We start from the raw sequence: 25473 nt of genomic DNA on the forward strand, positions 1-25473 counted from the left end.
CTTTCTGTTGGTGTCTATAACTGATTAATGGTGCTGGCGGGGAAGGGAGCCGAGGCCGGTAACGCTTCTGCCCTAACGCCCGAAATCCACTCATGGGACAAGGGATTCCACGTCTGCCATGACAATGGAGACAATGGAACCTGAGTCTGAGTTGACTGAGGTTTAAGGTTGAGGCCATTTAGCCTCAAATACGAGGGCTACATTAAAACCTGAGGGTGAATAAAACCAAGGGGACATTTTAATACTATTCAGTTAAATTGAATTTGCATCGTAATGATGACTTCAATTGCTGAAAATAAGGTAAGAAACCAGGTCGGAATGTTGATAACATAATGATCTGGCAAATAAATCTTCATAGAAGTAAGGCTGCTAGCTACAACTTACATAAAGTTACCAAAAAGACATTGTCCAGGATTCTCCTAGCTCAGGAACCCTGGACATACAGTGCTAAAGTTAAGGGGAAGCTCCAGGGATGGAAACAGTTCCACGTCAATCAGAACAGTGAACGACCCAGGGCATAGACTTGAAGCAACCCGTCTTAGATGTCAACTGTTACCGGTTTTCTCAAACAGGGACGTACTAGATGTATGAATAAATGGTGTGCTCCGGGAGAAAGATAATTTTGTTTTTGTCTCGGCGTACATGGCAGATGGAGAACCAGCACCACCATTGATCCTTCAGGAGGTGGTTTTGGTCTGTGGAAAAGACACCTGTTGCGATAGGGTCTGATTCAAATGCGCATCATATACTATGGGGTTCTTCCGACATAAATGATAGGGGTGAGGAACTCTATTGTGCTAGAGCAAATCTGAAGTTCTGTAACAGATCTACATTCAGGACAAAAGTAAGGGGCGGAGTGCTGGATCTAACATTTGTGAACCAGTGTGCGCGCGAGTCTGTGAAAGATTGGCATGTCAGTGGCGTGCCTTCTTTCTCGGATCACGTGTATATTCGGTTCACAATATTCTGTTGGGGGGGTAAGTAGCAATAGGCCCAGGGAAAGGATGGAATTTATCGTGTTTTATGGCAGAACGGATGGCAACACATTAAAAAATATGTTGGCATTTTATTCAGGGGCTGTCTAAGGTATAGTTATGTACCAGTGGCCTGGAGAAATGGCCGAGGTGTTTTTCTTCCAAAACCGGGAAAGAATAGCTTACTTTGCAGCTACAGTTAGGCCCAAAAATATTTGGACAGTTGTTATTTTAGCTGTTGACAAAAACATATTCAAGATACAATCATATAGTGTATATATAATTAAAGTGCTCTCTGCTTTAATTTGAGAGTATTGACATCCAAATTGGAGCAAGGGTTTAGGAATTACAGCTCTTTAAATTTTAGCTCTCTTTTTCAGGGGAACAAAAGTAATTGGACAATTGACTCAGAAGGCTGAAAAAAAAAAAAGTAAAAAAAATAACATGAGCGCTTCCCCTCATTTAACCTGCCATCAATTACGCAGTTAAAATGTCTGAAGTTGATTCTAGGTGTGGCGCTTGTATTTGGAAGCTGTTGTTGTGAACACAGAACATGCTGTCAAAGGAGCTCTCAATAGGGGTGAAACAGACCATCCTGAGGCAGACAAAAAAAGAACAAAATGTTAAGAGTGGCCGAATCAACAGTTTGGTACATTGTGAGGAAAAACAAAATGCACTGGTGAGCTTGTGAACTCAAAAGGCCTGGACATCCATAGAAGACAACAGCGGTGGATGATCACAGAATCCTTTCCATGGTGAAGAAAAAGTTAGCATGTTTAATGATATCCTCAGCTTATACAAGCAGGCCTATGGGTGCGATGCAGTTGTTGTTGAATATCATTCTAATAGAAGCGTTTGTCAGGGCGGAAGCTGTCCGTGGTTCCTACATTGATCATTGATCAGATGGCATTGATCGGATGGGATTTTGGACGGCCAAAACCGTGGCCACTTCTGGAAAAACCAAGAGTCATGTGGATGTGTGTAATAGTGACAGACATGATTTGCCATTGTTTGACATGCCAGGTGACCTTAGGAAAAAAAACTAAGACATTTGAAAGATACTTTCAATGTCAAATACAAGATAAAAAAAAAATAGAATATTAACGTAACCTAATGTAGTTCTTAGATGTTACACAGACGGTTCGAAACTAGAAGGAAGAAATGGAGCTGGTGTTTACATCCAGAACCCGAATAGCGCTCGGTCTCCCATGAAGCAATCCCAATATTTGGGTCAACTTAGTACCGTCTTCCAGCAGCAAATGAAAGTTGTCCTCTCTGATTGTCATGCTGCTATCAAGGCAATGGAATGCAATATGGCAGTTTGCATTGAAAAACTTAACGAATTGGCTAAGTGTAATAATCTTCTCATTACATGGATACCTGATCATCATGGAGTCCAGGGAAAGGAGGAGGCTAATAAACTGACAAAACTGGGATCTGAGCTCCCGATTGAGGACCCAGAAGCCTTTATTTTGATCCCATATGCTGCGTGTATGCTTTGCAGGAGTGGAGCAGAAAACTCTGGCAAGCAGTGTGGGAAAAACGTACCGTTTGGAAAGGAATAAAAGAGATCGTTGGATGGCCTTCACCTGTGCAACTGCATCTTGAGTTTGAGTCGAAGTCAATTGAATCTGGTTATTCAAGTCCTTAAAGGTCACTGTACACTATAGGCCTATGGAGTTAAATTAGGGTAAAAAGTTTTGTACTTGAAAAAATAAAACTCAAAATAAAAATTCACATGCTGCCAAACACACGAATATGGTGTATATATGTTGAGTTAAGAGTTCTTTTAATTCCTACATTCCCTGAAGGCACTGTCACTGGGGGGTGTTTCCAAAGCGCTTTTGTGCAGCTGTCACTCATGATTCCATGCCCCCACGTAACATTCGGGTCAAAAGTCTGAGACTTGAAACTGAAAAAAAAATATTTGAAACTGAAAAAAAAAAGATCTGAAAGTGAAAAAAAAAAGTTTTGAAACTGAAAAAATGTGTTGAAACCCAAAAAAACAAGATCTGAATCTGAAAAGAAAAAAACATGCAACTGAAAAAAATAAGACCTCAAATGTCAAAATATATATGGAAGCAAAAATAATTTATTCAAAGTCAGGACCAAAGTGAATCAAAATTAATTTTGACCCGAAAAAACTTTTCACATGCTTATTTTTATTTTGAATACCTTTTTATATTTTGTGAAATTCAAGATCAACACAACAATTTTCAGTTTCAAGTTTTATTTTTTCAAGTGCAAAACTCTTGACCCTAATTTAACTCCATATAGGCCGGGCTACGACCTTTTGATCATTGATGATTAATTGTCATACCAAGACAATTAAAGGCTAATTAAATAATTACAGGACGCCCTCTCCCAGGTGAGGGTTATCAGACAACATTCCTACCAATTAAAAGCAGAGGGTGTGCCTACTGAGATGTTTGAAAATTAGTAAACAGCAAAGACCAATGATCCAAAAAATATAAATATGAAGACATTTATGAAGGTGTCACAGCAGAGGGTGTGTCTACTGAGATGAAAATAAATTAGTAGACAACAAAACAAGGAGTAGAGAACAAGGAACCAAAAATTACAGAAATCATTTATGAAGGTGTCCTTGATGTGAGACGTTGCGAGAGGCTACAGTCAGCGATGGATCAGTTTGTTTGGTGTTTCCTTCTGTTGGTGTCTATCACACTGATTAATGGTGAGTCCTTGTTACATTTATGATTTTAAAGGCTTGAATCATTTGCATTGATGAGTTGTAGGTCGACTTCATATTTAATCCTAACATTAACTAGATAATAATGATGTATAAAAAAAAATAAAAAAAATGCAGTATTTACCTCGCCTCTTTCGATGTAGCACGTAGCAAGTAGGCAGGGTTAGGTCTCCAAAACATGATGGATCGACCATGGAGAGGCACAACCTGAAAGAAGTGTGGTACATTTAAAAGACATGCAAAAATAAAAATAAGAATAAAACTGCAATGAAAAATAATTGCGCAACATCGTTGTTAAATGAAGCACACAAAAGGCTTTTCCTTTATCCATCCATCCATCCATCCATCTTCTTCCGCTTATCCGGGGTCGGGTCGCGGGGGCAGCAGCTTCAGGAGGGAAACCCAGACTTCCCTCTCCCCAGCCACTTCAACCAGCTCCTCCGGCGGGATCCCGAGGCGTTCCCAGGCCAGCCGAGAGACATAGTCTCTCCAGCGTGTCCTGGGTCGTCCCCGGGGCCTCCCGCCAGTGGGACATGCCCGGAACACCTCCCCAGGGAGGCGTCCAGGAGGCATCCGAACCAGATGCCCGAGCCACCTCAGCTGGCTCCTCTCAACGCGGAGGAGCAGCGGCTCGACTCTGAGTCCCTCCCGGATGACCGAGCTTCTCACCTTATCTCTAAGGGAGAGCCCGGACACCCTGCGGAGGAAGCTCATTTCGGCCGCTTGTATCCGGGATCTCGTTCTTTCGGTCACGACCCACAGCTCGTGACCATAGGTGAGGGTTGGAACGTAGATCGACCGGTAAATGGAGAGCTTTGCCTTTTGGCTCAGCTCTTTCTTCACCACGACGGACCGATACAGAGTCCGCATCACTGCAGACGCTGCACCGATCCGCCTGTCGATCTCCCGCTCCATCCCACCCTCACTCGTGAACAAGACCCCAAGATACTTGAACTCCTCCACTTGGGGCTTTTCCTTTATATATATATATATATATATATATATATATATATATATATATATATATATATATATATATATATATATATATATATATATATATATATATAAAATCAGTGTCATGCGGTCTTAATAAGCTATTAATGCGGCGCTTGCCCAAGCCCTTCAAAATGAAATCATACAGTGCTCCGTGTGACATTGAAGTTGCTTACTTTTGTTTTTTTTCCAACAGTAACAAGAGTAACAGTTTTTGTTTCACCAATACAACAGAGCCAAACAGAGTGTGTACCAAATCTTATTGAAAGCCCTCCTCTTGTCACTCCAAAGTATTTGCAGAAATATCTTCAAGAGTGGCGGCTGTAGCTAATCTTCTGATCTGGATAATGTGATGTATCTGGGAGGGTAAAAGACTTTATATTTTAAACAAATTAGGTCGAAACTAAGAAACTAGAAACTAAGATATTATTTCAAACAATATTGGTCTCAGGTCTCGCAATTGACATAACATACAGTAGTTAACATTTTGACAAGCTTAATCTGACCATGAGGTCAGTTCTGGGGCCTCATTTATAAAACTGTGCTTGAAAACCTGCGCGGAAAAGTACGTACGAACGAAACTCAAAACTCACGTACGCAGAAAAAAATTTAGATTTATAAAACCATGCGTATACACACATACGCAAATCTGCACGCAAGTTCCCTTTATAAATGCCACACGATCCCAACCGGTGTGCGCAGCAGATTCCACGCTGTTCCCCGCCCCAAATCCGCCAATTTCACCCCATATTAGGCAATGGAAAGCAACTCATCTGCGTATTAATAAGCAGCACGTGTTGGCGAACATCAAACCAAAACAATTTGGACGGTAAATGAAAGGCAAGAAAGAAAGCTAAAGTCACCATAATGTACTAGAATTTTGGTGTGAACTAGGGGTGTAAAAAAAAAATCGATTCGGCGATATATCGCGATACTACATCGCGCGATTCTCGAATCGATTCAATAATCGGCAGAATCGATTTTTTTTTTTTTTGATTTTTTTTTTTTTTTTTTTTTTTTTTTTTTTTTTTTTTTTTTTTTTAGGATTCACACCTTGAGCATGGAAGAATGTTATATGAACGGCACATTAAGCCTTAATATTTTTATTTTAATGCTGTTCAAACATGAAACAGATTACAACCTCTATAAGACTGAAATTTCAGATAAATAAATAATACATTTTCATATAAATCTTACACTCTACAAGCTTACTGATTAGTATTTTCTAAATATGAATGAAAAAAAATCGCAACAATCGACTTATAAATTCGTATCGGGATTAATCGGTATCGAATCGTGACCATTCGTATCGGGATTAATCGGTATCGAATCGAATCGTGACCTGTGAATCGTGATACGAATCGAATCGTCAGGTACTAGGCAATTCACACCCCTAGTGTGAACAGTAGGTCCTATAAAAAAAATAAAAAAATAAAATAAAAAATAAAAAGATTTTAAAACAAGATGTACATTAAAACCCTCACTGAAGAGGTCGAGTCATGGAAGGCCAATAAAAGCAAGCGGGACGCGGATCATGATAATGCCGCCAGATGGCGCACACGGAGATTTTATTTTTTAAATAAGGAAAGGAATAATAACGATAATCCATCCATCCATTTTCTTAACCGCTTACACTTGTATTGTTTTCACCCAGACTTACTAAATTGTCTCTAAATTAGGCGATCAATAGGCCGCTCTATTATTGTTAATATTTCCCAATGAGTTGCTTATGGATCTTCATCCAGAAAAACGGCTGCGTGGATCTCATTGTGAACGTTTATGGAAGACTTTATTGACGCGCGCATTTATTTATTTGCTTGACGAAACATATCTCCATCGCAAAGATGCTTGCACCAGACTATTTTTCTAGCTATTTTTTCAATCCTTATTGTCTTGTGTCTTGTGCATTTTATTTAGCCTTTAATGGCAATTGCGAGGCACGGGCGGGTGAAGTTACTATTGGGGCATATTGTTGCGCGGCGCGATGATGTAATGCGTGCAGTATGTCTACATAGTTGTCATTAATATGATTTGTTGCATGAGGCTTTTTCAAGACAAGTGATCAATGAGAGAAAACGAGCGTTTAAAATGCTCATTCGCATGCAGCTTTCCGCTCCACTGCGCGCTTGTCACATCCGAGCAACTCTGGAGCAAAACAAACATTAATATATGTGACCCAATATCCAGCATACATGTCGTTTGAGGAACAGAAATGCACCACAAAACTTAATGTGTCGCTGTTTTTCCATGTCTCCAGAATGTGCGGATTGCGTACGGTAGGTCCAGACTTGACGTGGCGGTGCGTAAAGTTTCACGTTCAGTGTGTTTTCTATAAATACCAGCTTTGGCGCAGAAATGTTCGTACGTAGAGTTTTGGCCTCATTTTGATCGTACGCAAGCTTTATAAATGAGGCCCCTGATCCCAGGTAAGATGCAATTCAAACTGCTGACATTTGTTCATTGTGACGATGGAATATGTTTCATAATAAAAGCACACTCAGATATTCTAGTAAAGTGAAAGTGAAAGGTTTTGAGTTTGACTTGACCTAAATTGATTTAAGAAAAAAAAAGAAAGAAAAAAAAAAGAAAGTGGGTGCTACACGATAAGGATACATCCTTTGAAGGGAAACATTTTTGATCTCTTTTATTTATATATTATGTATATATAAACACGTGTACACACACACACACACACACACACACACACGCACACACACACACGCCCACACACACACCCACCCACACCCACACACACCCTAAGCAATTTTAATTATGGGTGCATCGTTCAGAAATAAACTGTGAGAGAGTTTCACCCTGATAAAGACATGTTCGCACTGCAAAGTCAAAGTGTGTGTTAATATTTAACTAATAACTACCAATACTTAGTTTTTATATTATCCAGAATGTTTTTTTTTCTTGATTGAATAATAATGAAATGAGAATTCATAAGTAGAACATGTCAGTATTTAGGACCATGGAGAAATTTTCAAGAATTAAAAGAAAAGCAAAAATCAGCAAATTTACTGGTCACTCATGCATGATTAGATGAAAAATGTACTTGCATCGTCATAAATTTCAGGGGCAGAATGACAAAATTTTGGGGCAGTCTAGAGCCTTGCAACGGACTCTTTCGCGACCGGAGCGCAAATGTTACACGTTTGCGCATATGAAGAAAAAAAAAAGCATGTTCTAATCTTTAGGTTCGTGGGCACATATTTTCAAATTTTCATCTCCAAGTATCCACGGACTTCGAAACAGGAGTTATTTACCGAAAAAAATATTCTCACGTTTGTATCATCAAGACTGGACTATTGTAATTCTTTATTTACTTGCTTGAATAAGAATTCTTTGAACAAATTACAAGTAGTTCAAAATTCTGCTGAACGACTGCTTACTAAAAATAGTAAAAGAACTCACATCACTCCAATTTTGGCATCTTTACATTGGCTACTGGTGCAATTTAGAATTTATTTTAAAATGTTAATAATTTTTAAAGCACTTCATGGCATGACACCAGAATATATTCATGAGCTTTTAAATCCATATAGACCAAAAAGATCATTAAGACTATAGGCAGTTCCAGAGGGTGATCGTGCTTTTGTTGTTAAGGCCCTGAGACTCTGGAACAGCATCCCTAACCATGTTAGAAATGTAGTCTCTAACATCTTTTAAGTCTATTTTAAAGATTTATTTTTGGGGGGCTTGCATTTTCTGATTACATTGTTTGACTTTAATTGTATTAGTATATTTGTATGTTTGTTCTTTTGAATTGCCTTATGTCGAATTGAATGATTGCCTGACGGCTTTTATGCGTTTGTATTTTATTTATTTGTAAAGCACCTTGTGATGTGTTGCTTGAAAGGTGCTATATAAATAAATTATCATTATTATCATTTTTATTATTATTGTAATTATGAGCCCACAGTTTAATATGGAGGATTCCTCCCTATGGCAGCGAAAGATAACTATCCTCAAATAATATTTACAAGAATCCAAATTAATTAATAACATGTTTTTTTTTTCTTTTTTATTTAGTAAATGTGTCAGCCCAGTCCAGTGGATCAGGTAACCTCCCACACCCGTACGTCACACATTGTACACCGGAACAATCCTCTACCCACAGTTGTTTTGACCTTTTTTTTTTTTTTTTTTTTTTTTTTTAATTTTCAACAAATGCCAAATTCCTAAGGTAATACTGTGCATTCATGAATAAAAATTGAATAAATAACATGATTTTCTCTTTTAATTACTCTTCAGTTACCGTCAACACAAGCAGTGTTGTTAAAGTTACTTTTTGAAAAGTAAAGAGTTATAGTTATAGTTACTTCTCTGAAAAAGTAACTAATTACTTTACTAGTTATTCAATAATGACAGTAACTACTTTAAGTTACTTTACTGAAAAGAATACTAATATAAACAAAGAGCAATGAAACTAAAACTCGCAGGGATCTTTATTTTTATCAACGTGCCTTCAAAACAAAAGTTGATGTGTATTATCAAATAAATAAAATAATAGTAAGAATACTACTACTACTACTACTAATAATAATAATAATAATAATAATAATAATAATAATAATAATAATGTATTATTATAATAATAATATAATAATAACTTAAGACATTGTCGACACAGGCAAACAGACTATTTTTAGCCTCATGAAAGGAAAGTATGTTAATTTACCTCACATCTGGCCATTTCAAATAATATAAAAAAGATGGATGAACACAAAAAAGTGCTTTCAGCCTCAATAAGCACATTGAGATGCTTTTCAGGCTGCTGAATGTGCAGAGGTATTTAAAAATTAAAAAGGAAAAAACAAGAAAAAAAATGGAAACACTGTTTGTGCATTCCCTGTATTCATGGGAACCCCGCCCGGGCACGGACTTAAGAGTACGGGGCCACTCGCTTCTGTGTGGGATCTGACTCCTGAGAGGATACCATATCGTTGTATGAGAAACCCCCGGGCATCGAGCAACACGTTGTTGAAATCTGTTCTATCTGTCCGTACCATAACACGTTATAAGCGTGCGCGCACACAACACTAGTAGTAGCCAACACAAAATGCCCAATCCCACCAGTTTTTTTTTTTGTTTGTTTTTGGGGGGTTTTTAAGCGAGCCATGGCGCTGCAGGGGGAGACTTTTCACTTGGATCACGTAGCCTAACATAATAATAATAAATAACTTAAGTAACGCTCGTACAATAACTCTAGGACCGTTATGGAATGGGAAAATGTAAAGAGTTACGTTAGAAGTTACAGCAAAAAAGTAGTTTTGTTATATAACGTAACGAATGTAAGGGCGTTAGTTTTGCAATGAATTTGCTTGCTACTTTAGTGAAAAGGCATAAGCCATCAGGTCAAACATTGTTACAAACCAGCAAAATAACAAAATAATGCAGCACTTAAAATCACCTAGGAATAATTTAATTACCATGACAGAATTTGGCTCAGTGGATCAAAATACTGCAGTAGACTTGGTTCAGCAATTGAAACCTTCCACGAGGTGTCTTGACTCAATACCATCTGGCTTTTTCAAAATCATTGTGAAATCTGTTCAGATCGATTTACAACAAATAATTAATTGCTCACTTCAATCAGGTGAGCTTCCTAAATGTCTGAAAGTAGCCGCCGTCAAGCCCATTCTAAAAAAGAGAACATTGGATTTCTCCCTGCTAGCAAATTATAGACCAATCGCAAACCTTCCCTTCGTAACTAAAATAGTTGAAAAAGTGGTTTTTAATGAACTCAGCAATTTCTTGAGCCTAAACGGACTTTTGGATAAATTCCAGTCAGGTTTCCGACCTCATCACAGTACAGAAACAGCTCCGATTAAAGTACTGAATGATATAAGATTGAGCACTGATGCAAGGAAGGTATCGGTGCTCGTCTTGTTTGACCTCAGTGCAGCATTTGACACGATTGATCATAATATACTGTTAGGCTGGAAACTTGGGTGGGATTAAATGGAACAGTCCTTAAATGGTTCAGGTCCTATTTGGAGGAAAGGAGTTACTTTGTGACCATTGGAAATTTTGAATCAGATCGAAAGGCCATGACATGTGGGGTCCCTCAAGGGTCAGTCCTTGGACCCCTGTTGTTCAGTCTGCATATGTTACCTTTGGGTCAAATGCTTCAGAACGCCGATGTTGACTATCATAGTTATGCAGATGACACACAATTGTATTTATCAATGACCCCAAATGACAGCAGTTCTATTAACGGATTGTGTCATTCTCTAGAGCAAGTTAACAACTGGATGAACCAAAATTTCCTTCAGCTGAACGAAAACAAAACGGAGCTCATTGTTTTCGGCAATAAAGAAAAGAGGATTGCTGTTAAAAAACAGCTTGAGTCACTGTCTTTAGAAACTAAAGACCAAGTTCGAAATCTTGACCTGACCTTCAGCAATCACATTAAATTCATCACTAAAACAGCCTTTTACCAGCTGAAAAACATATCCAGACTGAAGGACTGCATGCTTCAAACAGACCAAGAGAAGCTTATCAATGCTTTATCTCCAGCAGAATAGATTACTGTAACGGTCTTCTGACTGGACTCTCTCAAAAGAACATGAGACAATTGCAGCTCATTCAGAACGCTGCAGCTCGAGTTCTGACCAAAACAAAAAGATCAGAACATATTACTCCAGTACTTAAGGATTTACACTGGCTCCCAGTCAGCTGTAGAATCGATTTTAAAGTTCTGCTACTCGTCTATAAATCACTAAATGGTTTGGGTCCTGAATATATCCAAGAAATGCTGAATGAGTACAAACCCAGCAGGGCTCTGAGATCTACAGACTTGGGCCAACTAGTGGAACCCAGAGTTCGAAGTAAACATGGTGAAGCTGCATTTAGCTATTATGCTGCACACAGATGGAATAGGCTGCCAACAGAAGTGAAGTCAGCCCCGAGTGTAAATGCTTTTAAATCCAGGTTAAAAACTTTGCTTTTTTCTTATACCTTTGATTAGGGACTTTTAAACAGCTTTAAGTATTTTGTTTTTTTTAAATTTGTCTTTATTGTTATTATTTTTATTATTAAAACTTTATGTTAAATGTTTTAAAGTTTGTTGAATAATGTTTTAAGATTATTATTGTATGTTCTTTTTAGTAAATTTTGTAACCTATTTTCATTTATTTTTCTTCCTCTGAATGTTAACTACTGTTTCTTGATGCTTATGTGTTGTCTTTCCTTGTGTAAAGCACATTGAGTTGCCTTGCGTATGAAATGTGCTATACAAATAAACTTGCCTTGCCTAGTTCCAACCCTGAACACATAAGTAACGTCCCACACCTACAATTTGCATATTGTACACCAGAACAATGATTTACAAGGGAAGCTGAAACACACAAGTGCCAATTTGCCTCCAGCCAAGCCTGAAGCTAATGTCAAAAGGTCCAAGATGAAACCTGTTGGCTGCTGCATAACATCTACTTATACTGAAAGTATAAGGTTGCATTATTAGTAGCTCATCAGAATGTCACAAGCTAATATTGCACATTATCCACAGTCATTCCAACTTGTTTCGCGAAATGCTTGAGTAAGGCAAATCTGTGCATTCACAAATTAAAATGGAATAAATAATGGTGTTCTCTTTATTTACTTTTCAGGTGGCGGCAGCCCAGGTAACCTCCCACAGCTACACTTTGTGCCCAAATGCTGCAAGCCAAATTTTAGTGAATGTTTAAAGTAGTGATGGGAATATGAAGTTTCATGATGCACTTGTGAAATTTTTTTGGTGCTTTAGTACGTTTATATAACCCTCCGTGAGTCATTACGTTATCGTGGTGGAGGGGTTTGCGTGTCCCAATGATCCTAAGAGCTATGTTGTCTGGGGCTTTATGCCCCTGGCAAACAGGTCATAGATGAGGGACCAAACAAAACATGGCTCAATGACCTCTTATGATGAATATCAATATTGGATCGCGGTTTCCCTTGCCCGGACACGGGTCACCGGGGCCACCCTCTGGAGCCAGGCCTGGAGGCGGGGCTCGAAGGCGAGCGTCTAGTGGCCGGCCCTTCACCCATGGGGCCTGGCCGGGCATAGCCCGAATAGGCAATGTGGTTCCCCCTTCGTATGTGCTCCCCAACCTGTAGGAGGGGCCACAGAGGTTGGGTACGTAGCGAGCTGGGTGGCGGCCAAAGGCGGGAGTTTTGGTGGTCCGATCCCTGGCTACAGAAGCTAGCTCTTGCAACCCACCTCTCTGGTGGGGAAGGAGCCCGAGCTGGTCTCCTCCACACACGACATGGGGGCTGGTACCAATCCTCTTGAGAGGGGTTTGACTCTATGCCACGCTGGAGTTGCCCCTGCTGAGAGGCGTAGAGCAGGTGTGGGCATACCTATTGCCCCCCGGCTTGGGGCCTGTACAATGGGGTTTACCCGAGTAGACGACAGGGTAGCATACCTCCGCCTTCGAGTGGGGGCGACAGGTCCTGACTGTTGTTTGTGTATATGCACCAAACAGCAGTTCAGAGTACCCACCCTTTTTGGAGTCCTTGGAGGGTGTGCTGGAGAGCGCTCCACCTGGGGACTCCCTCGTCCTGCTGGGAGACTTGAATGCTCACGTGGGCAATGACAGTGAGACCTGCAGGGGCGTGATTGGGAGGAACGCCCCCACCCCAATCAGAACCCGAGCGGTGTTCTGTAATTGGACTTCTGTACTTGTCACGGATTATCCATAACGAATACCATGTTCAAACACAAGGGTGTCCATATGGGCACTTGGCACCAGGACCCCCTTAGGCCGCAGTTCGATGATCGACTTTGTAGTCGTGTCATCGGATTTGCAGCCACATATTTTGGACACTCGGGTGAAGATAGGGCGGAACTGTCAACTGATCACCAAATGGTGGCGTGTTGGCTCCGATGGTGGGGGAAGATGCCATCCGACCTGGCAGACCCAAACGTATTGAGAGGGTTTGCTGGGAAGGTCTGGCGGAATCCCCTGTCAGAAAGTTTCAATGCCAACCTCCGGCAGAACTTCTCCCTTGGTGGGGGATATTGAGTCCGAGTGGGCATGTTCCGCGCCTCCATTGTTGAGGCGGCTTATCAGAGCTGTGGTTGTAAGGTGGTCGGTGCCTGTCGCTGTGGCAATCCTCGAACACGCTGGTGGACATTAGCCGTAAGGGATGCCGTCAAGCTGAAGAACGAGTCCTGTCAGGCTCTTTGGCCTGTGGGACTCCGGAGAAAGTGGACAGGTACCGGCTGACCAAGCGGAACGCGGCTTCGGCGGTCGCTGAGGCAAAAACTCGGACATAGGAGGAGTTCGGTGAGGTCATGGAAAACGACTTCTGGACGGCTTCGAGGAAATTCTGGTCCACCATCCGGCGTCTCAGGAGAGGAAAGCATTGCACCATTAACACTGTGTATAGCGGAGATGCTATTGACCTCGACGCTTGACATCTTGAGTCGGTGAGGAGAATACTTCGAAGACCTTCTCAATTCCACCGACACGTCTTCCGTTGAGGAGGCAGAGTCTGGGGTGGGCTCTCCTATCTCTGGGGTTGAAGTCACTGAGATGGTTTGAAAGTTCCTCGGTGGCAGGGCCCAGGGGGTGGATGAGATCCGCCTCCGATTCTGGATGTTGTGGCACTGTCGTGGTTGGCACGCCTCTCCAAAATCGCATGGACATCGGGGACAGTGCCTCTGGATTAGCAGACCGGAGTCGTGGTCTCCCTTTTTAAGAAGGGGGACCAGCGGGTAGGTTCTAACTACAGAAGGCTCACACTCTTCAGCCTCCCTGGTAAGGTCTATTCAGGGGTGCTGGAGAGGAGGGTCCATCGGGAAGTTCAATCTCGGATCCAGGAGGAGCAGTGTGGTTTTCGTCCCTGCCGTGGAACAGTGGACTAGCTCTCCATCCTCGGCAGGATCCTCGAGGGTGCGTGGGAGTTCGCTCAACCAGTCCATGTGTTTTGTGGATTTGGAGAAGGCGTTCGACCGTGTCCCTCGGGGAGGCCTGTGGGGGGTGCTTCGGCAGTACGGGGTACTGAGCCCCCTGATATGGGCTGTTTGGTCCCTGTACGACCGCATTGCCGGCAGTATGTCAGATTTGTTTCCCGTGAGGGTTGGACTCCACCAAGGCTGCCCTTTGTCACCGAATCTGTTCATAACTTTTATGGATAGAATTTCTAGGCGCAGCCGATGCATTGAGGGGATCCGGTTTGGTGGCCTCAGCATTGCATCTCTGCTTTTTGCAGACGATGTGGTGCTCTTGGATGAATGAATGGATGGGTTGAGTACTTTTATATAAAGGCTACTGCAATGGAAATGGATTGAATTTCCACTGCATCTTTAAAACAAGAGTGCCATCCAGGAGTCCAAAAATAAATAAATGAATAACTAAATAAATAAATAAAAGTGCTTCACTTAATTTGTCCATCACTAAGCTAAAGTCGAGATGAAACCTGCCGTAGCTGCTGCATAATATACCAATAATTTGATCCTAGCTATTAACGACAATGTAAGGAAACATTATTAGAGGTTTCTTGGATTTCAGTGAAGTCGGACGCTTTTACCCTGCTCCTCTCCCGACCTGATCTTTCCTGTTCGCTGACATGGTCTTGTGCAGTCTTTTGTTTCAACTGTCATCCCAGCCTCCTGCCTCATTTTCTCCGAAAATCAAGGTCATGGAATTGTTCAGCTAGTGTCTCAACACAATCAACAAGATTTTCTCGACAAGAAGAGCGGTGAAGTGAAATCTGCTTGTCCAGATGTAACATATGCTGCTGTGATTACTTTGGATTCTTGGAACATGTGGAAGATGATGTAGTCCTTTCTTTCAATTGTTTCTGTGGTTCTTATTTTGGAAAACAATGACCAAACTGGTAATATAGTACATCAATTGTTAGGTGCCGCTCAACACAAACAAGGGCATGCCAATATTCTCCTCCAATGAATGCCATGGCAAAAAAAAAGCCCCCAAACAGGATTTCACAACTTATAATAAACATTCAATGACAAAAACGGGAGATAAATACAAATTCAGAAAACAATTTGTGGAGCTCTTGTAACAGTTTGCCAACTCAAACCAAAGGTGCCATTTTGTGAATTAGATAAATGTAGTGACTGAAAATGTACTAGCCGGAGTAACAAATTCCGCATTGGTGAGCACTTTTGTGTTTGCATGTGCGGGGGTGCTCAGGTGATGGAAATGTCACATGTGTCACTGGTGACGCCGACATTGTGTTACTGGTGGATGGCTCCGGGAGCATCGGCATCGCTAACTTCGGCCTGGTCTTAAACTTCCTGGAGAGTCTTGCAATGGGCTTCATGGTGGACGACGCCCGCATACGCGTCGGTAAGCTCGCTCGCACCTTTGACATCACAGCCAGCGATGTGCATGTGACGTGCGCGTGACGTGTTTGGCATGTGCGCAGGCTTCGTGCAGTTCAACAGCACCCCAAAGATGGAGTGGGACCTGAACACTCACATGACCGAAGCGGCCCTCCTGAACGCCATCAGGACCGTGTCGTACTCAAATGGAGGCACAGCGACAGGTAGGCGCCAGCTACACTTATGTAGCATCACATGCTAGCAATTCCTGAGCTATGTAATGTGTCCTTGACAAACCCTCGTGACCTCCACACAGGTGCGGCGCTGAACTTTGTTCTGGCCAATAGCTTCACCCCGGCAGCCGGAAACAGAGACGATGTTCCCAATGTGATCGTCCTCGTCACAGACGGAAGGTCGGCCGACAACGTGACACAGCCCGCACAGGCCGTGAAGGACGCCGGGATCGAAGTATTTGCCGTCGGTACGAGTTGGCGTTGCTGCGGCGGATGGGCGGAGCAGTTTCCTGCTAGGTGGCGCTGACTTGACTTCCTTCCTTATTGGGCAGGTGTGAGGAATGCAAACGAGGACGAGCTGAGGATCATTGCGTCGGCGCCCCTCGACACGCACGTCTTCAACGTGGCCGACTTTGACGAGATAAGCAACATTGTGGGCAATCTCACCAGCAACATCTGTGACGCGGTGGATGACCCGCCAGATGGGAGTCCAGGTGGGAGTCCCGGTGGGAGTCCAGGTGGGAGTCCAGACCTATAGATGCAGCCATGAGCACGAAGTCGAACTGTATGTTGATGCCGTAGCCATATTGGATGTGGCAATGTGTGAAAATGGAATGCCTCATTCATTTAATTACATTTTATGCTTGTAAACAGAGCAAACACTCAAAAACAGATAAATTCATGAGAAAACAATTGTGGACGAAATTTCATGTATTCTACTACACTGTTCTTGCCATGAATAATGTTAAATTTGCGAAATGTCAAGGTTTTTTTTTGGGGGGGGGGGTTTTAGGGCAAGTAACAGTATGAAACATCACTGTAATTTTAAAGAGGAAGTCAACCTTTAACATTTGTCATATGTGACAAATGACCTATTTTCAAATAGTGAATACTAAAGAACGGAATAATTAAAGAATTATAATAATAAATAAATTATAAATTATAATTAATACATAAAATAAATTATAATAATTAAATAAAACATACTTTTTTATTCCTAATGAAAGAATGGAATACGATCTTTCAATTGGTACCGACATTGTATATGTAGTAAAAGCACACAATATTCTGTTTGCCTTGAAAGAAGAGTTAAAATGCTTGAAATCGGCTTCTTTTTTTTTATATAACGTGTGGCAGTAAAAGAGTTAAGGAGCTCACTTGGACCACACCTATATAGAATTCCATCCCAAATTAGCTTATATGTGGATAGTTTTTGTTGAAACTTGTGAGCTAATTGAACAAGTGGGCAAAATTAAAGAATCAATTTTAGCTGTGGACATCCACACAACGTCAAAGTTGATGGAAAATGTAGCCTTTATGGGCGAGTACCGACATGTCACATTTCAGGATACAGTATTCCTTGAAACCTACAACAACTATTAATATACAGAATGTCATTTATCAATTACAGTGATACCTCGGCTGACGAACGCTTTAGCTCACGAACTTTTCGCCTCACGAACATTAAATTCGCGAGAATTTAGTCTCTGCTGACGAACTACTTTTCGGCGGACGAACCAAACCACGCGGTCGAACAGCACCACGGTGGCGGCCATGAGAAGCTGACGCACGCTCACGGCGTCCCAGTTCGTCACCCCCTTTCTTTTACCCCGGGTTTTCACTGGATGCGGTTGCGGTGCGGTTGCGGTGCGGTGCGTCTTGACTGCGTGCTCCGGACGGGTCAATTTTTTTGTCAATCCACACCGGCTCCGCACAGCTGCGGTCCGGCAGCTCCGTCGCCGCCCACTTCCCAACGTGTCTCGCGGGACCGCGCGCGCGCGATCATGTGGCATTTCACAACGAGAGGTGGACTTCTTTTGATTTAACTTTTTCTTCTTCTTCTGCTATGAGATTCCATGCAGCATCCTTTTTTTGGTTGTCCTTGTAAAGTATATTAATAACGAGAGTCGGGTCAGTGCGGGTCCACTCTTTATTTCTGTCTTCCCCGTCCGGCTGCCGCTCAGTACGGCAAGCGAGACGGGCACAACAAGCAATCGTGAACATCAAACTCACAATACATTACAGTCCTTATAAAAAGGATGTGCCGTGTCATATATTATTTTGTGGTTTTCCACCTCCAATATAAACCTCTCCTCGTCCATGTTCGCTGGTGTCTAAACCGTGAATGAGCACATGGCCCGGCGACGCCCACGTCACGTTTTGCTGAAAAACTTGCGAAATAGGAGCTGGCGAGTGTTTTATTCTGAAAGGTAACCGGAAATTTATTTTGAAACTGCCTCGGTCTTCCTGTCCCGCTCGATGTGTTTTGTGCTAGCTTGCCATTTGCCGGAGGCCTACCGCTGCGGCGTCCGGCAAAAATAGAAAATAGGTCTATCCTTGCGGAAGGCTTGCGGCACGCCGCAGGCCTTCCGCAGTCGACACGCAACGCACCCGCAAGCGGTGTAAACTGCACCATTCGAATGAATGGAATCTAATTGCTTGCGTCGCCGGACCGCACCGCAACCGCACCGCAACCGCAACCGGTGAAAACCCGGGGTTAGTGCGGACGCGGTTTGTGTTTGGAGACATTTTGAGTGTACTTTTGCTATTATGGGACAGAAAAAGACCCCACCACAGGCTAGTGTTAAGCCTAATGCTTACCAGCGAGGGACGGCGATTCGGCGGCGCGTTTGCATTGTAGTCAATGGAGTTCGCGCCACTAAAAAAAAGCGAAAGTGCCATCACGTACCTCAAAAAAGGAGAAAATCGTGCCACGGCTGTTTAGTCCCAGGAAAGAGGTGAAAGTAGTTGGCGATGCTCACTTTTTGTTGACTCGCTAAAGTGCTCCACTTCCTTGTTCACCAAGGGACACGCCTCCTCCGCTCCAGTGAGCACGAAAGTGCGAATGAGCCGCAACCGTTCCATAAACACTCTAAGCGGTGAAACGCTCGCGAATGAAGTAAGTCTACCATTGCTACTATCCTTAAGAACTACCATCACAAAGTAAAATAAAACGACTTTATTATACAGTACAATTTATTTCTTTAATTACAATACAATAGCACATTTATTATACATAAAATAAGGTATATTTTTGTGTAGTTTTAAGGCTTATTTAGTAGAAAACTATGTTTTATAGGGACCTGGGAACGGATTATTCTCATTTTAATGGTTTCTTATGGGAAATAAATGTTCTGAAGAAGAACTTTTCGGCTTACACACACTCTCTGGGAACCAATTAAGTTTGTGAGCCGAGGTATCACTGTAGTTTTTTTTTTTTACATTTGGGTTGAACATAGGAGAGTGATTTCACAAGCGGACATGACTCGCCGCTAGTGAGTTCCCGTGCACCATTGTACATATGTGTAAATTTTATGGCATGTAAAACAAAACAAAACAAAACATTCGTGTTCCCTTCAATTATCGGAGTGATCGATTTAGTTTCTCTAATTCAGTAATGTTTCTTTGCCTCTTCCTCTAACAAAGCACGAAAGCCTCTTTTAAATACAGAAAATTACAAACGTGGTCATTTCTATCTCCTCTTATCTCTCCCTGATGAAGTGGCCAGCAGACACAGACCTCTTATTTTCACACATATACCATATGCACAGGACTCTTAGCATTTGTTTTTCCATCAATTGTCAAAAGCAAATTAAAAAAACAAAACAAAACAAAAACGTCAGGCTTTTTCTTGAGAGCAACAAAAGTAATTTTGACGACTGCCACTCCAATATTATGAAACAACTTTCTGAAAGACTTCTGAAAGACTTTTGTCTTTTGTTTGTAGATATTGAAGATGATCCCGAGGAAGAGGTATCTCCTCACGCATGCACACACAAGCTCATTGTACTGTACTGGCAATTACTGGAAGGCAGTCGACTTGTTCACCAAGGACAACTAGCATTGCTGTGCCTTCACCAGCAGATGGTAGCAAAGCACAATCTCATGTACTCATGTACTGTGAGAAAATGCTGTGAAAACTCTCCCAACAGGATGGAACGCACATCTAGAAGTGTTTCCATGTTATTCTTTTTGTTGGTTATTTGAGTCTTGATATCACTTTAATTGGGTTGATGATATTATATTGCCATTCACAAATAAAATAAGAGCAGTTCTTAATCGATCAACTGTATGCATAATTCTGTTCTTGGCACAAGTAGTGTACAACTAAAGACCTAAGAGAAGTACTATATTTCTTCGAGTCACTTCATGACTTCATTTCTTTGTATTTCTCAACAGTGTCCAGGCATGTAAAAGCTCGGGTTATACCGGTACATGCCCTGGGAGCGAACGTGACAGAAATCCTCCAACAAAGTAATCGTCTAACGTGCAGTACAGGAGTCCACATTCCTGCTCTCAAAATGAATGTTTGCTGTTTCACAGATCCTCTTTAACCTAACTCGCAATGTCTGCACCAATTGCCAAGTTGACGTCACTGCAACGGCGACCCTAGACCAGACCACCAGTCTGACAGTTCTAACTTCTCCATCTGCAACAGAGGAGAAGCCCACTGTTCCAGTTTATCAAGAATGGCGTATGCTTGCCTGTATAAATCTATGACAACAATAAAAGTATATCAATCTGTAATTTGGATTCATTCTTTCCTGAGGCAAACTGTCACCAATAAATACGTTCTATGTTATAGCTAAGTCCTTCTCAAATTGTGGTGTGGGCCAGCCTAAGTGGGTGTGGTACAATACCAGGGGGGCGCGCATGTGACTCACTGAAACCTTTTTTTTTTCTTCTTCTTTCTTTCTTTTTTTTTGGGGGGGGGGGGGTCACAATAGAATAATGTGTAATTGCACATCCACTACAGTAGATGGCAGTAGCGCTCTCATTTTACCTTTTTTTTTTGTTTAATTAATTTAATAACAGCATTATTGATCACTGATTCTTTAGCCCTGTGTAAAACTGCTCTAGATTGTGATACCTTAGATTTGACATATTCAATATGAGATTTCCATGTTAAGTGTTCGTCAATTATAATAACAAAAAACTTTATTGAGGTTTGTAATTCTTTTTTTTTTTTTTTTTTTTTTGAATTTCCTTTTTTGAAAAGTGGGACTACCTTAGCTATTTTAATTTGTTCTGAGAAAATTCCTGTTGTAAATGATAAATTGCTAATGTACGTAAAAGGCTCTGTGATCACGTCTATGATTTGTTTGATCAGTGACATATTCATATCTGTATAATCATGTGATTTTTTTTTTACTGGCAAAACTTTGAACAATGGCTTGTACGGCCTCTTGAAAAATACTATTTTTACATTGTTAGGTATTGTTATTGTTATATTATTGGTTATTGTCATTTTATTTATGTATTAAGATAATGTTGATATTCGAAATAAACATTTCAAACAAGGTATGATTCCATAATCAATATTTTCGTCGGTGATATTTTGTGATAATCTTGGGGCAATATTTACAAAGTGATGATTGAATTTGTTCGTCTGTCATAAATTACCAAATGGTCCTTAATTTAATAAAATAGTTTAGAGAGATTGTTTTTGCCTTGCCTTTATTCAAAACTTTATTTATTGTACCCCAAGTATTTTTTTTTACTACTTGTACTTTTCTGTAGTAATTTAGTGTTTTTTTTGTTGTCTTCTTAGGATGAAGACCAGTTTATTTTTTATATTTTTTAGGCCTAGAGTCTGCATCTTTTGTTCTTTGTTTCAGAAACATTCTATTGAAAATATTTTTTTTTCCTACAGGCATATTTCAGTCCATTTGTCATCCAAGGATTCTGAGCTTTTTTTCCTGCTTTGCATATGAATTGTAATCGTTTTACAATGTGAATTTATGAGTGTTGTCATGAAGGAATTATAAGCATTATTTAAGTCTTTATATGTACGTGATCCCAGTTCTGACTCTTCAGATGTTCTCTTAAAAGTTCTACTGCTTTTCTGGACGAATCTCTTATAGTGATTGGAATTTCCTCCTGCACAGTTTTGATATCTGATTTTCTCATAGATTATGAATACAGGGAGATGATCACTCATGTCTGTTGTAATGTAACTATACCACTTATTATTTTATCATGTATGTTTGTGTATATATTATCAAGGATGGAAGCATTGTGAGTAGTAATCCTGGTAGGTTGAGATGTCATGGGAGATAGACCAGTAGTTTCCATACAGTTCGTAAAGTCATTTGTTGTGACATTATTACCGGAATCAGTATTAAAATCACCACATAGAATTATTGATTTGTTAGTAACATCTTCAAACATTTCCATGATTCTATCTGTGAACAAGTCAACTCCTGGCCCAGGTGGTCTATATACACAAGTGATTAATATATACCCATATTGTTCATTATTTCCGTTGTTGGTACTTCCATCAAATTAATCGCACTCATACTTTTCTGTTCTATGATTTTACAATTTAAGCTTGTATCTACGTAGAGAGCAACGCCTCTACCAGTTTTACTTAATGTATTTACATAGTACATATTGTATCCTTATTTGTACGTTTTCAATTTGACTTTCGTTTAGCCATGTTTCCGTCATAGCAATCACATTAAATTTCTGTGCTACATCACCTAAAAACTCTTCGATTATAGTACTTTTATGATTTAGACTTCGGCAATTCAAGTGTATGATGGAGAATGCATTGTCAGATACCTTATCTATCATTATATTCAACTGTTCTATTGAGTAATGTGTAAGTATATTCCGTACAAAATCAGTTTCCATATCATCATAGATTTTTACAACTTATGTCATAGTTTGTGTCTATAATGCTGTGGGTAAGTCCTTGTTGTAATGCATCAGAAGCTTAGCAAATCTAAACACCAAATGCTGATTCGTCACCTTCACTATTCATATTTGTCCAAGTCCTGCATATTCTGGAAACACAACACTTTTGCTCTCCCGGGTGGGCCATTTAGTTTTATATACAATTTACAATTCATTGTCCAAGTAGAGAATAGGACTGGTATCGATTCAGATTTACAAAATGGAGTCAATTTGATTCAGAAGGGCCCGATTCGATTCAATTCATGATTCACATTGATTTTTGATTCATTTAAGGATTTCATGCAGTACCAATTTTACTTTTATATGAAAGACATTCCCAGAAGTAGCAATACTGCAAAATAGCAGAAACTTCTTTCTATTACTTGGTGCCATTAGTAAAATATTAATATTTACATTCATAATTGAATCCAATACAGTTACAGATTAAAAGTATTGAATATTGAATGGTTTTATGAATCGATATTGGGCTATGAAAAGGAATATTGATTTAATATCGATATTTTAGACCCAGCCCTAAGAGAATATTTTTTTCTGTTTCCTTAAAAAAAACATTCCTTCTTTGCAATTTCAGCATTTTTGCTTTGTTAAATGCATCATTCAAAAAAACATTTATACCTTCCATTTGTTTCCCCTTGTCTCAGTACAGTATTTTTCTGCTTTCTGTTTGAGAAGCAAACTACTATAAGAGATTTTTGTTGTTTATTCTTCTTTGAAAGCGGGTGACGTTACAATGTCTTTTTTCTTAATTTCTATACCCTTATTGCAAAGAAATTGTGTGACCTGTTGCTCTACAAATATCAAATATCACCACCTGGAGCCTCACTTCCCCCCGTAGTTCTCGATGCTGTCTCCGCATAAGAGCGTGGCTTGATCTCCAGCCCTGTGACAATAATGTAATTTATTATTCAGGAATATTGTTCCAAATCCGAAATTCGATGTTCCAGATTTGCTATTATCTTGTTCTTTTCCTCGTTTATTCACTTGAGGTCTTTAATTTCCTGCACAAGTTCTATTACTTGATTCACCTGCTTTGAAACTGTTGCAACTTCTGCTGAAAGGAAATCAAGCTTTTCCTTTCTATCCCCATACTTGTTTGTTGCCATTTTGGCAATTGAAGGGCAATGCTTATGCTAGGGAGGGTCCAACGTTTTGACTCAGGAAAATGCACTACATAAATACAGGATGTATACCCATGAACTCCTTCTCAATCTACACCTCTGGGCTTCTGTTAATGTGTGGTGGTGATTTTTTTCCTCTACCCCCACCCCCCCAGACTGTATTTTGCCATTTTGTGTTTTTTTTGTCAACAACGGGACGTTTCAGTTTAGCGTCTGTGGACAGACAGTTGTTTACCCCTACAGCCAATCGCAGAGCGGGGGGTGGTAGGGGGCGTGTCACTCACTTAGGCAGACGGGGCCTGTGTCCAAATTCAGAAAGCTGGGTCCTCCGAAGGGCGAATTTGTCGGCTACATGACGTCACTCCCGCCGCGACTCGACAGCACGCATGGACTTACACATGAAAGGACTGTCGGTCAATGCGTTACCGATAAGCAGCATTGACAATCCATACACGGTCGAAAACAAGAGTAAATCTTGGGATTGCATTTACTCACTTCCGAGCCCTTAGGAGCGGCTTGGGCTGAAGAGCAACGTAGAGTTGGCCTGTTAGCTTGCTGATTTAGCGACATGCTAGGCTAAGTCACTTTGACAAGGGTAACTCGGCAATATAGAACAAGGGTCGAACTTTTCTTATGCCCTTATATTTACACCTAGCATTGAAGCTGAAGCTAGGCTAAAAGGCTAATGTTGTTTTGAGCTATTAGCCCTGTCAGCGATCGCTGAGTGCGGTCAAAGGTAGGGGGTGAGAACGTTGAGCTGGTGTGGGTTGAGCCGTGGGAGGGGTCCATTTTGCAAACAGAAATGGTTTGTTTACAAACAGAAACGGTCAAAACTCCGGACTTTACCTTTATGCTCAACGGCTTGACACAAACGTAGACTCCGATTTGTTTTGTTTAATGTTAATAAGGGGACAATGCTATGCAGAATGTTCAATATTAATCCAAATCTGAATGTTTCTGGTGAAACAAAAGAAATATTTAACTAATAATACAGTATAAATTAAAAATTCCGGTTTCTGTAAAGTAAAAGCTCGAAGAGGTTAGGACATTATAAGCATACGCTTTGGTTGTGTCCTCAACAGCACAGGATGAAAAAAGTAACAAGCCTATTTAAAGAGATAACAAATTAAGAGCACTCGAGCTGTAATGGGGGACGGACAGTTCACTACCTGCATGTCAAATCATGCATCTGTGTGACCTTGGCTTGCCACTAGAGCTAAGGATATCACTGGGTTGGCATACAGCTTAGACAGAGGAAAACCAAATACGCTTCCAGTGCCAATAGTTTGACGTGGTTCCAGCGGGTGTAAAGTTTATGCCAATGGAATCAGCTCGTTGTAGACAAAGTGGCTCAACCCCACCACGCCGGGACCCTCTTCACATCACGCCACAGGACGTAATTCACTTTCTGTCTCATCCACATTGATGATGCGCACTTTGTTAGACTAGAAAGTAATTATCTATG

The 25473-nt window shown here is 40.8% G+C and overlaps 1 protein-coding gene across 5 annotated transcripts; it reads left to right on the plus strand.

Moving 5' to 3' along the window:
* Positions 1–3498: 3498 nt before the first annotated feature.
* On the plus strand, positions 3499–21369 carry LOC144014948 (collagen alpha-1(XII) chain-like). 5 transcript variants are annotated; one of them, XR_013282658.1, is made up of 10 exons: positions 3499–3669; positions 8716–8745; positions 12297–12311; positions 15828–15983; positions 16063–16182; positions 16275–16439; positions 16524–16709; positions 19919–19944; positions 20371–20445; positions 20515–21369. XR_013282658.1 is itself a non-coding variant. In XM_077515265.1 (9 exons), exons 1-9 carry the CDS (start codon positions 3615–3617, stop codon positions 20383–20385), a joined length of 768 nt encoding a protein of 255 aa, XP_077371391.1. In that variant the 5' UTR covers positions 3499–3614; the 3' UTR covers positions 20386–21369. The 5 variants fall into 5 exon arrangements, 3 of the variants coding, with proteins under 3 accessions (XP_077371391.1, XP_077371372.1, XP_077371383.1); XR_013282656.1 differs by having other exon boundaries at positions 19919–20445; XM_077515265.1 differs by having other exon boundaries at positions 20371–21369.
* Positions 21370–25473: the final 4104 nt, after the last annotated feature.

This window comes from Festucalex cinctus, chromosome 1 (genome assembly GCF_051991245.1).
Source record: "Festucalex cinctus isolate MCC-2025b chromosome 1, RoL_Fcin_1.0, whole genome shotgun sequence".
NCBI classification, from domain to species: domain Eukaryota; kingdom Metazoa; phylum Chordata; class Actinopteri; order Syngnathiformes; family Syngnathidae; genus Festucalex; species Festucalex cinctus.